This window comes from Osmerus eperlanus, chromosome 19 (genome assembly GCF_963692335.1).
Source record: "Osmerus eperlanus chromosome 19, fOsmEpe2.1, whole genome shotgun sequence".
NCBI lineage: Eukaryota > Metazoa > Chordata > Actinopteri > Osmeriformes > Osmeridae > Osmerus > Osmerus eperlanus.
The window spans coordinates 7,432,732-7,448,461 of NC_085036.1; the positions used below are offsets into that span (position 1 = coordinate 7,432,732).

The window sequence follows — 15,730 nt, forward strand, 5'->3', positions numbered from 1 at the left end:
TCAGGACATGCGAAGGAACCAGAGACGCATGGCTGACCTGAACTCCACCATCCGCAAACTGGAGGACCGCAACTCCCTGCTGGTGGACGAGAGGAACGAGCTGGTAAGACCTGCTCTGAGCTTCCATCTATGGAGACACACACACACACGCACACGCACACACACAGCATTATAGGCTTTTTTTTTTACAGTACAAGCACATAACCTGGGTAACCTTAGCAACAGTAGCTTACATACTAATACCTGCACACAATAATTACTACAGTGAGGTTTACAGAACTTAGTTGTAGGCAACCCACAACGTGATGCTCCCGCCTTTCCTCCCTGTGGCCCCCTGCTCATAGCTGAAGCGTGTACGGGAGTCGGAGAAACAATGCAAACCCCTGCTGGAAAAGAACCGGCTCATGAGCAAGAGGAACGATGATCTCACACAGACCCTCCAGCGCCTGGAAGACAAGCTCAAGGTCCTGGCCAAGGAGAACCTGGAGATGGTGAGGAGAACCACAGTCCTCTCCAACAGTAGTCTTCAACCCTGGTCCAAGGGGCCCACTGTCCTGTATGATTAAGATGTTTTCCTGCTCTAACGCACCTGATTCAAATGATGGGTCGTTATCAGGCTTCCGCTGAGCTTGATAACGACTCTTTCATTTGAATCAGGTGTGTTGGAGCAGGGAAACATCTAAAACATGCAGGACAGGGGTTCCCTGAGGACAGGGTTAAGAACCACTGATCTAGAACATGCAGGACAGTAGGCTCTGTGGACCAGAGTTGAAGACCACTCATCTACAACATGGTGGTCTGGTGACCCCATTTGTAGGCCTATCTAATGCCTGAAGGCAAGCTTGTATATAATTGATTTTGACTCTGGTTCATGAACTCAGTTAGGATGAGTCAGTTATCGTGACAGTTGTGTAGAATCATCTCAGTATAGTATGTCGTGTTATCCCTACTTAGAGTTGCCATGAAGGAGCTGTATGATGACCTGTCAATCATGTTCTTTTATCAGATACATGGGGACCTATATATAACCTTCAACCATGCTGTCTGGTGGCAGTTATCTAATTCTAATACATTTATCATGGAGTCACCATCTACAATGTGCTGTAAGTCTAGCATTACAGCAGGGGGTTGTCTTGAAGACACTGACTCTAAGGGCATTCCTGTGTGTGTGTCTGTGTGCCTAGAAGGAGAAAATTGTCTCTCATCCGCCACTGAAGAAACTCAAGTCCCTCAACGACCTGGACCAGGCTCACGACGACCAGGAGATAGAATTCCTCAAGATGCAGGTCCTGGAACAGCAGAATATGATCGACGAACTGACCAGAGTGAGTCAGCTCTTCACGTTTACCGTACCGGTCATCTTTTCTATCAGTCATATTTCATTGCTTGTGTTTGAGTATGCATTTGGGGACAATATTAGCAGAAAAGATACATGCGGTATAAAATATACAGAAAATAGATCTGAATGGATTGAAATTGTAACGGTACATATATACAGAGATCATTGTTCCAGAGCAGGGCATATCATCCATGCTTTCATGACCATTATTCAATGACACCAATGCTTGATCGGAGCAGAGTTAAACCATCCGATCACTAGAGAGGATCTCCCTGATTAGATCTCTGACAGCTATGGCCTGGTGTTTTTCCCATGATTCGTGTTTAGTGTTTACTAGTAATGAATAGTTCCTTTGTTCTAGTAGTGTGATGAATGTTCATTCAATACTATGTTGCAGGATAGAGAAAAACTCCTACGGAAGAAGAGACATAAACGAAGCTCTCGGCCAATCAAGGTAAAGTATTTTAGAAAAAAAATGTTTTACCGACCAATGAATCCCTGATAAACATGACGTTCTGTCAGTCGTGTGTCCTGCACGGAGATTGACAGCTCACGGTTGTGGTGGTCGGGGGCGTGTTCCACAGAGACACATAGTCGTGGACACATTCTACGGATACGATGAGGAGTCCATGGACTCCGAATCGTCCTCTGTGGCCTCCTTCCGCATGGACCGCACCCCGGCCACGCCTGACGAAGACCTGGACGTTGTGAGTGTCCACACTCCTACTCTAACCCTAACTCCTGCTGTCTGGGGTCCATCTATCTCTCTGGATCCCCCCCCCCCTCGGATTCCATTCGATTGATTGTTCCAGTTCACCAAGCTGCCAATGAGTGTTTGCCTCCCATGGCCGAGCCCTTGTGTACCATGTGTTCCAGGGGCTGGCCAATGAGGAGTCGGAGTTGCGTTTCCGCCAGTTGACCAGGGAGTACCAGGCGTTGCAGCGGGCGTACGCCCTGCTTCAGGAGCAGAAGGGAGGGGTGCTGGACGCTGAGATGGAGGCCAAGGTAACCTGGCTCGGAGAGCACGCTATACTTCCTGGAACCTTACAGGGTGCAGCTGTTGGTGTTGCTGCTGGGGTGCTCCACCTCATGCTGGGGATGTGCTGGTGTGTTTCAGGCTCAGGAGCAGCTACATGCAGACGTTCTCAGGTACAAGGCCAAGATCGAGGACCTGGAGAAGGAGCTCACGCTCAGAGGACAGGTATGGATCTGCTCTCCAACTGACACAGTACTCTCCCAACCCTAACCCGACACTCTCTCGATACTCTCCAAACCCTAACCCAACACTCTCTCGATACCCTCCCAACCCTAACCCAACACTCTCTCAACACCCCCAAAACGAACCCAACATTGTTTCAACGCTAACACAACACTGACCCAACGCGGTTTCAATACTGACCCGACCCTGTCCCAATGTGTGTTAATGATCCTTTACTAGTATATTTCATGAAGCCTATTGGGCAAAAGCAGACTGTGAAAAGTCATTAGAGCTCCAGAGTCTGGCATCACTGATCAAATGGTGATTAAGCTTGACGAGATGAAACGGCAACAGACCCAGCCGTTGAGTATTTATTGATCCTGTTGCCATGCAACAACAATTACAAATCAGGGTCATCGTCATGACGCCAATGAGCATCGCCTTTTCCAGTAGGAGGACTGTCCGTGACAAACGGTTGCCATGGGAGACTTTGAACATTTCAAATATCAGTTACATGAATGTGCCCCCGGACAGTGCGTTCCTTATTCTGACATGCACCCATACCCGCACACGCACACGCACACACACACACACACACACACTTGCTCACACTTGTCTGTTCTCTCTCAGGACTCCAAGTGGGTGGAGGAGAAGCAGCTCTTTCTCCGCAGGAACCAGGAGATTTTGGACAAGGTCTGCTTCCTGTCGACACTCGTAGAATCAGAACCCATAACTGTTGCGTTACTTTGCTCGATTTCTAGGAAACATTCTGCTATATTTCTTATTTCCCTCTGTGTTTGTGCAGATGGAGAAGCTGGATGCTGAGTCTAATCGCGTTCATCAGGAACTCCAAGACTCCAAGGACCAGAATGAGCTGCTGGAGTTCAGGATACTGGAACTGGAGGTGACCCATCACGACTCACAGTAGAGTAGGCCTTTATATCCCCAATAAGGCACAGACAGCAGTTACGGCAATCTAAATACACTTTTCAGTACCTACTTTATATTTAACAATGTGTATTACATTTGGTCATTTAGCAGACGCTCTTATCCAGAGCGTCTGTAATCTCGTAATCTCCAGAGAGATTACGCAGTGAAAGACGTCAGTTCTGGCTGACGATTTAGTTTGAGATGTAGTTCATGCATTTTCAACAAGCTGACAAAGCTGACATTAGTCATTCAAACTTAATTTAGAAAAACGTTGTGGGAGTAAAAAGTAGAGATCCATGCAAAAATGGCAGGCATGGATACACACACACACACACACACACACACACACACACACACACACACACACACACACACACACACACTGCCATCTTGGACACACATACACAAACAACAACACACTCACACAAACGACAACACACTCACATTGTTTTCAGTATCTTCCAAGCACATGTAGGCCACAGGCGTGCAACACATGATAATGGGCCTACAGCACAGGCAGCATAAGTGCTGCCAAAATGCTAATCAGTTGCAGTTCTCTCCCCAGCCAGGCACCAGACTCCAGACACAGGTCTTTGTGCTCCTTTCTGCTGCAGTGCAGATACTGCAGAGTCCACATGGCATAGTGCTGCTGCCTAGTGGTTCGAGACGAGCACAGCAAGGAACCCGACCATCCACAGACTAATGCCTTTCAAGCCAGCAGAACCGCAGACCTGAATGCATACCGTCGAGACACCTTCTGATACGCTGTTCACGGTTCCCCCGCCGCTCGTCGAGCTCGTCTCGGCGTAGCGGGGGGGGAGGACGTGTTCTACAGAACGACTGTAGAGGGAGACGAGGGAGGAGAGAGAAGGTTCTGATGTGTCCGTTTGTCCCCCCCCCAGGAGCGAGAGCGGCGCTCCCCGCCGTTCAACCACCTGAGGATGCACCCGTTCTCCGAGGGCGTCAGCGCCCTGCAGATCTACTGCATGAAGGAAGGGGTCAAGGTACACCCCCGGTCACATGACCGTCACATGACCAACCGCTGGTTATAGGCCTCTCACACCTCCACATACCCATCACATTAAGTATGGTAAATACTCTTCTGATTGTGTGTGTGTGTGGTTGTTCTGCCCCTAGGATGTGTGTATACCTGACCTGATCAAGCTCCTTGATATTCTGGGTGACAACGGGGTGAGCGTGTTCCCTGACAACCAGCCACCATATTATTAAACATAACACAAATATAAAATGTGCCATCATATCTATTATTAGTATCATTTTTATATATTAAATGTTCTTTTTCTATTCGCTTCACGCCGTTTCCCATGCAGAACCTTCGCAACGAGGAACAGGTGGCCATTATCCAAGCCAGCACGGTGCTCTCTTTAGCTGAAAAGGTACGTGTGCTCATGGGGAAGTTAACGGCATAAGGTTTCAACGCGGTGCTTGGCAGTTCTTCGGGGCGGCAAAGTGGACACACTCAGCCCTTCTCGGCTCCGTGTCGTTAGATGGGTATCAGCGAGAAGGTGACGTCACTGCTTCTGCTTGTTGATCCCAGAGTGTTTTCCGGAAGGGGAACACGTAACGAGTAGAAAATCTTGACGCAGCATGAGTCATACATGTAGCTAGTGGTCTGGCAGTGGCACGGGTGGCTTGTCATGACTGGGGCCTTTCGGTGGTGTGTGTCTCCCCCTAGTGGATCCAGCAGATTGAGGGCACCGAAGCGTCGCTGCACCAGAAGATGATGGACCTGGAGATGGAGATGGTGAGAGCTTCTCTCCATCCACATCACACTTATATACTTCATAGGAACAACGTGACACAGATAATTGGTTTAATCACCATAACCCTTTGCCTGTGTGTGTGCGTGTGTGTGTCGGTTCCCCAGGAGATGTTCTGCAAGCAGAAAGGCTATCTGGAGGAGGAGCTGGACTACAGGAAGCAGGCTTTGGACCAAGCCTACCTGGTGAGCCTTCCCCAAGGGGTCACCACCCTGACCTCCACCTGACAGCTAAGCAGCACTCTGTTATACCAATCCTCAATTCCGAGGACAGAATTCAGCCTTTTCAGCCGCCATCCCTCACTTCCTGTTCCTCCCCCTCTGCCCCCTCCCCCGACGCCCCGCAGCAAATCCAGGAGCTGGAGGCCACGCTGTACAACGCCCTGCAGCAGGACAAGGTGATCGCGTACGGCGAGCCGCTGGACGAGCGGCAGAAGGACGAGCTGCGCACGGCCGTGGAGAAGCTGCGCCGGCAGATGCTGAGGAAGAGCCGCGAGTACGACTGCCAGATCCTCCAGGAGAGGATGGAGCTGCTGCACCAGGCGCACCAGGTAACCCTGGCCCCTGGCCCCTGGCCCCAGGCCCCTGGCCCCAGGCCCCTGGCCCTTGCCCTTGCCCAGCCAGACACCACCTCCCCCTGGCCCCTTCCACTCCTCACCTCCCCCTCGGATGTCGGGTTTCCCGAAGCACCAACATGCAGTTCCAGTCTTATCCAACAGAGGGCAGGGATTTCCGAAATTGTTCCGAGAAGGACTCGAGAGCAGATCTGTGTGCCAGACTCCCACACAGATGGCGATCACGCCACTCTGCCTCCCTCCGTACAGGAAGCTTTCATCATCACCTGCCAGCCCTTCACATGCAGCCTCATCTAGTCTTAATTCATGCAGCTCAGAGAGTACTGGCAAGATCCCAGATCTACCAAACCTGTGGATTGTAGTATAACTCAACCTTGCCCTCTTCAGAGAGTTGCAGTACCTTTTCAGAGATGTTGCATGGTGGTGATGTCATGTTTGCTGCAGACTACTGATTGGCAAGCCTCTCTCAGCATAGGTTTACGAAACATGTGTATGAGCTCACAGTCGGACGGCATGTGAAAAGGGGACGGAAATATTGAAACCTGTGCTCACCAAAGAGCACCCCCCATATTCTAACTTGACTTGACTAACTTCTCAGAGAATCCGAGACCTGGAGGACAAGACGGACATCCAGAGGAGACAGATAAAGGATCTGGAAGAGAAGGTAAAATGGCCGCCGGTTCTTCCTGCAGGGTGTCGTTGTGCTCCCCCTTCCTGTGGCTCTGGCCAGTCCTGCCGTGACACCGGTTTAAACCCTGAGGACTTAAAAGAGAGCTAAAAGACGGCGCGTGCGCTGATGTGCCCCTCAGCCTGTCGTCTCTGTCCCCCCCGGTCACACATCACTGAGCTCTCCCCCCCCCCCCCCCCTCCTCCTCCTTCTCCTCCTTGTCACTCCACTTCACAGAACAGCAGATGAAGCCCAGACGATGATGAGGCATTAGCCAGTCTCTCTCCTCCACTCCCCTGCCCCGTGTGACTCGTTAGCTCAGCACTTTTCGCCGTTGGGTTTTGGAACCTAGTACAAAAACGGACAAACTTGGATGGTGTTCTATTATACAAGAAAAACTGAAAGTACAGATGCTCTCCTGCGCCCAGCCCCCCCCCCCCTTTCCACTCCCCCAGCCCCCCATGCTAGAATGCTCCTGTCTGTTCTCTTAACACACACACACACGCGTGCGTTGTTCTCACTCTCTCTCTTTATCTCTCCTTTCCCCCCCCCCCCTCCTCTCCAGTTTTTGTTTCTGTTCTTGTTCTTTTCTCTTGCCTTCATCCTCTGGCCTTGATGTCTGTGGCGCCTACTGCGGCCGAGGTGAGTGTGTGTGTGTCGGGGGGGGGGGGGGGGGGGGGGTACAAACGCACCCCGCTCTCCTCTTTTCCTTTACTCTGTTGTTTTCCGTGTTGTTCTCCCCATCGCCCGGCGACCGTAACGACCCGGCAGCGCTCGCAGCAGTGATGTCATCCCTGTCGTTTAGCCAGTGTGGCGTTCCAAGGGTGGGATTCGGAAATGTTCTTCATTTGGGGAATCCTAGAACATAGTGTAACCAAATGCGTTCCCCTAATCCCTAACTCCCCACTAGCCAGTGTTCATCTGGGACCATCCTGTCTAGTTCTTCTTTTTTCAATCACGGCATCTTTTAATCTTTGTCCTTTTTCCCAGAGTGGGCTTTGAGTAGTTAAACCATGTCACGACGTGTTACTTATAAGCTTTGTTTTGTCAGCTGACTGTGACTTTGTCTGTGAGCTCGTAGCTCTCCCTGTGGGACATGACAAGAATGTGAACATATCCCTGTTCTTCTGCTCTCTCCATTCTGAGACGCTCTCTCTCTCTTTATCTCTCTATCTCTCTGTTTGTTTGCAGATCATGTGGCAGCTTGGAGATTGTGTTTGTGACTGCACCGGTTTTTCTTTCGTGGCCGAGCGAGTCGTATTCGTGGCTCGTGTTGTAAAAGTGAGTGAAGGTAGACGTTTTTGGTTTTGTTTGTTTTTTTGGTGACGGGACGCAAGGCGAACGCTCAGACGGGTTTTTTTGGGGGGGTCTGCTCTCCGAGGACACGCTGTTTATGCTGCACTGGACTCACTGGCCTTTGGAACGTGGACCTTCTCAACTCTGTGGGGGGGGAACTGGAACCCTGCGCTGATCCTGAACACACACACACACACACACTCACTCACACTCTCACTCGCTCACATATTCGCATGCACACAGAGATTGGATACAGATAGGTGCAGACACACAAAGATGCATACACGGATTGTAAGACCACTCGCGGACATCGAGGAAACCAAAGTCTGGGAAATCTTATCTCTGCCATGCAGGGTAGTGCGACGACCCTCTTCACTACAGCCAGACCACTTACTGTAGACCTCACCATACCACACCAGACCAGACTGCATCCATCTTCTGCTCTTTTCGTCTCCAGTCCTCTCTCCGTCTCTCTTCTTGAGCTGGGATGGATGCATATCTATGTGAGCAGAGTGGAGAGCTGATTCAGGACCTGCGTGACGATGACTGAGTGCTCTTCTGGTCAGCAGGCCCCTCCTCTGGTCTCTGGTCTCAGGTCAGCTGATGTGGACCCCCCCCCCCCTCCTCAGACCCCGAGTAGACTGGACTACGGAGAGGGACATGGGACAATCTGGACGGCATGTCCCTAGAAGCAGGCCAAGTTCAGGGCAAAATGGAGGGACTGTGGGAGAGGAGGGAGGGGGAGACAGAAAGCGAGAGAAGACTGAGAGAAGATCCACAATGTGTTCACCCCCCCCCCCCCCCCCATGTGTTCTTCTCAACAGACGACCCCTCGTGCTGAAACCCACACTTTATTTTTCCAAAATCAACAAAAAAAAACTGGACTCGGCAGAGATTTCTTTATTTTTTAACAGTCCAAGCAAATCGACATGTACTGTACCAAAATGTCCACAGGCATACAAAAACATCCTTATTGATTGCTGTGTAATATAATACATTTGTTGATATGTACATGTGTCTTGATAATTTCCTGTAGCCTCTTACCTTCTTTCTGTGAATATTTACGGTACATTCCCCTTTGCAGCTTGAACAGTAGAATTACTTGGCAGTTGTCAAATGACCCAAAAGTATAAATTGCTATGTTTATTGTGGTGACAGCTGCAAAAGATTTCCCGAAATTGTACTAAACTTTAAAAATGATCTGGTTATGAATATTCTCCTACACTTCTTACAGTTTTTTCACATGCCCTCTCTTTTCTGCTTTATACCAGCAGGGGTTGCTTGGCTTCTACTGAATGACATTCAACACTCTTTTAAAGTCATCTATCTTCTCTGAATTTGTACATATGTCCCTGGTCTCTCTTTCCCCACCAAACTCTGACTTCAGGAAGCGGCGTGGAGGCAGTTTGAATTCAAAATGTTTTATTCACTAACTCACTGCTCAAAGGGGTGTCCGTGTTAAGTTTGTAAACGGAACTGCTTTCACCGAAAACAATCGCTTTCCTTTAACTGAAGGAATGTCCCTGTAGTATTTAGTCAAGTTAATACTACAGTGTCAGGAGCAGCTGTGATGTATGGTATAATGGAATCGTAATAGATGCCTGCTGACAAACCCCAACCTAAACACACACACACACACACACAGTATGTCAATCAGCTGAAATAGGAGAAAGTCAAGTTGCCGTAAGAGTAAACCCGTTCTGGGTCTCTTCTTTCTGGCGGGGCAGTGTGCTGCAATATTAACCAGCTGCAGTGAGACCTCCTCCCAGCCATGTTCACCTGAGCTCCCTGGTCCTCCACAGCACCTGCTCAAGGCTCTGGAACACCACGGCCTCCTCTTTCATCACTGAACATGGGTCTGCTTCAGTTACCTTACCCAGGGGAGGGAGTGACACTATTTTCGAGCAAACTCAGCTAACTAGCGATTGCCTTAAATGCGCTTACAGTAACCCCCCCTCCTCCTCCTCCTCCTCCCCCCATCAATTCGTATGTTCTTTTCTAAGGGATGTATTAATTTTGTCAGCTACTATGATCATGTAATGTACATTTTCTCTATTCACTGAAGACATTGTTTTGTAAATCTTTGCCCCTCTGTCTTCCAACGAGACTTTACCCCCCCCCACCCCCTACTTTCAAGTATATTATCAAACGGACAAAAATGAATAAAGAAATAAAAGTTCATGGCCTTCGATTCCGGACCATCCCTTTGTTTTCTGTGCACCTTCGAAGTGCTGATCTCGCTCGTTTCATGATGATTGTTTTTTTTCTGTGGGGCTGAACGCTGACGTCACCCAGAACAGCTGCCCTCCAGTTCACAATTAATGGAATCATCCATCGATATCGGAAAGGGAAATGGATTTTAGTCACGGTTGGTAATGGTTAGGACTGCATGCTCTGCATGTCCTTCACTTAGCCCTGGTCTGACAACCGTGTCCATAGAACTTTGTACTTAGCCATTGTACTTCCTGACATCAGTCCAGAACTCATGATCATGTATTAATGTACAAATTATTCCAGGTGTGTTTTTCAAACTCATTTCTACAGACTTTTTACATTGGTAATCAGGTTCTGGAAAAGAATAATCAAGCAACAAGTCACTGGGGTGCCCAATTTCACACACACACACACACACACACACACACCGTTTCTGGTGGAATATCCTCAACTGTCATAAACACAAACAGAAGTAAAAGTCCCTGTTCTCTCTCTGATTTCAAAAGCAGATGCATCTGTTTCAGGATTGTGGTGCTTGGCGTGGGCAGCTTGGCCAGCTCTCTGCAGCAGTCAGTCCAGGTGGGGAGTCTGTCCTCTCACTCAGTCTCTCTGGCCTGGCTGCGCACGAGTAGAATGGAGGCTTTGAGAGCAGTGTGCCACAGCGCTGCCAGAAAACCTCAGCCATGAGTAGAGTTATAGTTCTCTATCCAGCCACCTTTCAGCATGCTGTTTCAATGACATACTGCAGAGGTCATTCTGTGTGGGACAGAGTTGGTACAGTCTCCAAGACAAAGTACAAAACAGAAAAATGATTTCAGACATTCTGCCAGAATCCCCCCCTGATGTATTCCTTGTTTATTCATGGCAATAGCAGGCTATATTTCCCCACTCAGCATAAAAGGCCCCTCTGCTGCCCTGGTCCATTAGACCGCTCATCCTAACCTGCTGTTGTGCTCTCCTGAACCTGCTGCATGATGTCATGTACAGTGCACAAGTCACTTTCTGTTGTGTTAAAGATGTCTTCACAGGGTGTATGCACCTTATGGTCTACCAGACCAGTAATTGATTTGATAATCCGTCTCCACGGGAGCCAGACAAAGGACTTCCAGTTCGACCAGGCCACTTCCTTCTGGACTCTCATGTCATTAAAGCCACTCTAACTGCATTTCTTTGCCAGCCCTCCCCAGGATGCAGCTGTCCTGCTCTACGGCTCCTCACAAACAGCCTCAGCATTTATCCATTGTTCTCCGCCCAGGCCGTGATGATATGTCAGTGCGCCCGTCAATCATCCCCCAGCACCATCACCACAGCCAATCGACCGAGCTGAGGGCGGAGCTGGAGTTCGGAACGAGTGGGGGATCTGATGGACAGGCCCTCCTTCGTATACCGTATGTGATCTTGTGTTGAATGCCGTTGACAATATCAGCAAACCGTTCCCATTCAAATGGGTGTACTAGGCTCTTTGGATGTGGTGGATATCAGATCCATAAGACAGACTAACCCACCAAATTATTCATGCGCTTGATATGGCTTGAGGGGATTGGGTGGGACCTGTGTGTTATCTGGCAGGCCTGAATCACGCCTGACTGAATGTGGTGCACTTAGGTAAGCTGTAACATGAGACCTCGAGTCTTCATTCCATAGCCCCCACATCTATCCATTTTTAATAGTCTGATGGCCGACAATCTCCATGTGTGCTCTAGGCTTGGCCGGTGTTGCTTCCTGTTGTGGGTTAAAAGCCTAATTAAGTGTGAAGCTTTCTGTGCTATTGCCATGGCCTTGAAGTGCCAACTCCTTGCAGGTTTGTTTAAAATCAGCTGCTCAACCTGCCATGTATTTTCCTGAACGCATTCAAAGGGCACACATGAGAAGATTAGAAAACAAATGATTAGTTAACACTGGATTTGCCAAGACTGTGTTAATATATAGACTATTCAGCAGTTCAGGCAAATTCACTAGAAATCATAGAAGCATGCTGGCCAATGACTTCAGCTAATTAGGTTGAGCTCCATCTGAGTGAGTTAGAGAGTGTGTTGTTGGCTGCTGCCTGTTCCTGCAGCAGCATCCCGTTTCTTCCACATACCATATCTTGTAGAATAATAGAAATCAGCTAACTCTTATTGTAGGTCTCCTGATGGCAGCTTTTTGGCTAACCCTATTTATGATAAAGCTTCGCAGGAAGGCTCTTTGATCTCGCTTTTTGGAAGCATGGTGACCATGGGGCCCTCTCCCTCACATTAAAGACAGCCATACGCTCGCTCACTCACAGTTTTGCACACATACACACACACATAAGAACGCACTTTTAAATATGTTAGGAGGTGTTCATTTTTTCAATGGCTACATTTTGGACGGTCTTTCTGTTGGTTCCCGCTGACCAGCAGTCTGTCACTTTGGGTTAAACCTGCATTCCCGCTGACTGGACCGCTTGTCTAAATTCTGCTAAGTAATCGTTTGAAAGTGATTGCTGTCTCTTGCAAGTTTCCTGTTAAAGAAACTCTGTTTTTACAAGAACAGGTAATCAGGTATGTCACCCGCGTTTCCCGTCCCTTATTCCCGCTATCGTACCAGGACACATCAGGTGTGCCAACATCGACCATCATGTGGTGCTGAAAGGACAGCGCCTCGAAAAGGCGTGGCGCAGGAGACTTGTAATGACAGCAGATGGCAAAACTGTAGTACAAACTGCTTTGCTAACAAATTCAAAAAATCAATTTTCAGTCGGGTAAAGTATATATAGGCCTACATATAACAATATAAAACAATTATTTATTATATGGTCGTGCATACGTCTGATAAGGCAGCACTTGCATTAACATTCTTTACAACTTTACCATGTAAGCTAGCTACCAATTTTAGTCTACTCATTATTGCATGGATAAAAATGAAGGAAACGCTGGAACGGTAAAAAAAATCTATCGCTGGTGAGATCACTTTGTTGTCATGAGACTGGGCAGCACTGCCACCCCTGGTTAGGAAACTCAACTCCTGCTGCGTCTCTCTTGAGTTTCCAGCAGAGCGGGGACAGTTATAAACGACTACTTGCCTACTTTCGACCTCTTTCCCCACGTCAACAGCCGTGAACCACTATGGCAGAACGCAAGTGGAATACGGAGAAGGAAGATGACTTGCCGGTTTATCTTGCACGTCCGGGCACAGCTGACCAGGTGCCCCGACAAAAATACGGGGGGTTGTTCTGCAACGTTGAAGGAGCATACGAAAGTAAAACCATAGATTTTGATGCTCTAAGCGTCGGTCAGCGGGGCTCGCGAACCCCAAGAACTACTAAACGGGAGGCAACAAATGAGGCAAGGAGTCCTACAAGTGACAAGAGCTCTCCCTGCGAAGAAAGTGTCACGAGACAGGAGACCAAGCACTCATGCGTTGAAATACGAACAATTGGTGGCAAAGAAGTTCTACAGAACCTAGGTGATGAAAAGGTAAGCATTACTGTCCCTGTCATGACAATGATACATTATCAGTGCTGTTATAACTACATCTTTAAGCGATGGTTTCAATTTGCACATCACAAAATGTCCAGTATGTATGTTTTCCTATTCAGTTGTACTGTACTGTGAATTTTAAGGATTGTTGCGCCTCACATGAAAGGGCTTCTGTACAGAAGCGTGTGCTCATTCAAGGGGTTGAATTTAGCCTCCTGCATCCGGACACTAATGCATTATTTAAGACAGAGTTCGTCCTGTGTCCTTCTGTCACCCAGACTTCATATGAAACTTGTCATTGTAGGAAAGACAAAGAATTTCAACATCCGAGCAACTAGTTGACATCACATCCTGTATATCCAACAGTAAATCATTGGTGTAGCCTACATGTCGTTCCTCCTCCTGTACTTAATGAGGAAGATACCTGCTCTCCATATTGGAAACAGAATGCTCCAAGACAGAAGCCCAAAGGCAGGTTGAATAAACGTGTTGGTGTCTGATTCATTTGGACCCCTGGCTCATTGGTCATTTGTAAATCACAAGCCTTTCATCGTGTTGCCATGGAATTAGCTTCAATTGGTCATGTGGAAAAGTTGTGGTCGGAAAAAACAGAGAGCCAAACCCAGGCCTGCAGCCAGAGAGGCTCTGATGATGTTAACACAAAACCTGCTCAGTCCCATAATTTATACCCGAGGTCTCCAATAAAAACGTTTTCATGATGCAGAACTGTGTAGAATTAGTATCATAGTATTATGGTGTCGCGTGAAAGACTCATATCTCATATATCTCACATTATATTCTTGTTCAAAAACTCAAAGCTACATTTATATTGTAATCCTGCTTTTAAACTGAAACACAGCTTCACCGGTTCTGCCCTAGATTATTCCAGTGGTTCAGTACCAGCTGTGTGTATCTAGCATCAAGCTCTGTCACAGGACACCTTGGGCACCTCAAACTACAGGCTGTCCTTTGTTCCAGAGAGGTTACTTGTAGAAAACGAGAGAGAGAGAACTATACCCATCAGATGACAGAAGTCATGAATCCAGCCTGTGTCTTTAAGTGTAGCCATCGTATCACCATGACCTAACATGGTGGGATTTTACCTGCAGACAGTGGTGCTCCATGACTTTTCACAGACCCCTGACCCCGACTGGATTTGTGGCCACATAAAAGCCTTGCGGTGGTCTGACATGTTGTGTTGTAATCTATCGAAAGTTTCATCTCGCCAGTGGCCTCGTTTGAGCTTCCGCGCAACACAAAGTGATGATTCACTGTGACCTGTCCTGCCTTGGTCTGCTGGCTCAGAGTGGAGGAAAGCCATTAGACAGATTAATACTGACTATTCATACAGTATTGGAGCTGTTCTATTCTTATCACGCACACACACACACACACACGGTCAATAAGTTCAAAACAACCAAACCACATCAAGCCGAACACTGGTAACCAGATGGTAGGACACCAAATAGGAAAAAAAGAAGGAAAGAAGAGATAAAAACGTTCTTTTCCTAGTGAATATGACACATGTACCCCCACCAAGAGCGTCCGTACCCCACGTCAACCAAGGAGCTCGTTCACAGCAAGGATCCCTTTCGGTGTCGGCTAAGATGAACATCTCCCACGCAACTTCTCCGCTGGCAGCGCAGCGACAGACCCGAGGTGTCATGACATCATCATTAACCAACCAGGTCACCGCGTGGCCAGACAGGGAACTGCGTCCGCAGCTGCCCAAGGGGGGTGAAGGATGCTGAGTCAGTTGAGCGTGTAGTCGTGTTCGTGTTGTTCCTATCAAGAGGTGTGGGGACATCAGAGTGACAACAAAGACCCTGCCAGACAGTGCTGGCTCCTCGCATTCTAACCAAGCGCTTCAGCCACTTTCTCCCTTTGGTCTCCGAAGCACATTCGGAAAAGATGTGCTGGAGCAGTTGTTCATTTAGTGTTGAATGCTTTTTTTTGCGCCCGGACCTTCTGTTGTGGGAATGTAGGGTGCTGAACAGTTGCGGTACACAGTACACGTAGAGTATGTGAGGACACAGGAAACTTGGGGGAGAATACGTGTCGAGTTGCTTCGATGATTCTCCTACTTCTATTTACAGTACAGGCCCCTCCCACAGTGTGTCTGTGCCTAAGATCCACAGGAGGGGGGGGGGGGGTCAAGGCTGTGGGGAGGGGGGGGTTCCATCTTTGTCCTCTCCCCTTCCGGGTGATGTCACAGCCCAGCTGCCGCTCTTACCACACACACCCTCCCTGGAATTTCTGTCAGTCTGTGTGTGCGTGTGTGTGTGTGA

The 15,730-nt window shown here is 48.5% G+C and overlaps 2 protein-coding genes across 4 annotated transcripts in view; one reads left to right on the plus strand and one right to left on the minus strand.

Annotated features, from left to right (window-relative positions):
• LOC134040034 (sodium- and chloride-dependent GABA transporter 2-like) overlaps positions 1-568 on the minus strand; it is a 21,829-nt gene extending 21,261 nt beyond the window's left edge. Inside the window, exons 1-2 of the mRNA XM_062486259.1 lie at positions 382-568; positions 38-127 (exon numbers count right to left, since the gene is read on the minus strand). The gene's annotated coding sequence lies outside the window, so the exon portion shown is untranslated. The remainder of the gene's footprint in view (positions 1-37; positions 128-381) is intronic.
• The window catches only part of jakmip2 (janus kinase and microtubule interacting protein 2), a 19,708-nt gene extending 9,746 nt beyond the window's left edge, over positions 1-9,962 (plus strand). The window contains exons 6-23 of one of the 3 annotated variants that reach the window (XM_062485120.1): positions 5-103; positions 345-491; positions 1,185-1,325; positions 1,737-1,793; positions 1,924-2,046; positions 2,216-2,344; positions 2,457-2,540; positions 3,168-3,230; positions 3,343-3,441; positions 4,370-4,471; positions 4,605-4,658; positions 4,799-4,864; positions 5,164-5,232; positions 5,356-5,433; positions 5,595-5,798; positions 6,421-6,486; positions 7,055-7,131; positions 7,681-7,819. In XM_062485120.1, the coding sequence (XP_062341104.1) occupies positions 5-103; positions 345-491; positions 1,185-1,325; positions 1,737-1,793; positions 1,924-2,046; positions 2,216-2,344; positions 2,457-2,540; positions 3,168-3,230; positions 3,343-3,441; positions 4,370-4,471; positions 4,605-4,658; positions 4,799-4,864; positions 5,164-5,232; positions 5,356-5,433; positions 5,595-5,798; positions 6,421-6,486; positions 7,055-7,105 (1,632 nt within the window). In that variant the 3' untranslated portion in view covers positions 7,106-7,131; positions 7,681-7,819. Of the gene's footprint in view, positions 1-4; positions 104-344; positions 492-1,184; positions 1,326-1,736; positions 1,794-1,923; positions 2,047-2,215; positions 2,345-2,456; positions 2,541-3,167; positions 3,231-3,342; positions 3,442-4,369; positions 4,472-4,604; positions 4,659-4,798; positions 4,865-5,163; positions 5,233-5,355; positions 5,434-5,594; positions 5,799-6,420; positions 6,487-7,054; positions 7,132-7,680 lie in introns of all 3 variants that reach the window. The other 2 variants (XM_062485119.1, XM_062485121.1) reach the window with 2 other exon arrangements.
• Positions 9,963-15,730: the final 5,768 nt, after the last annotated feature.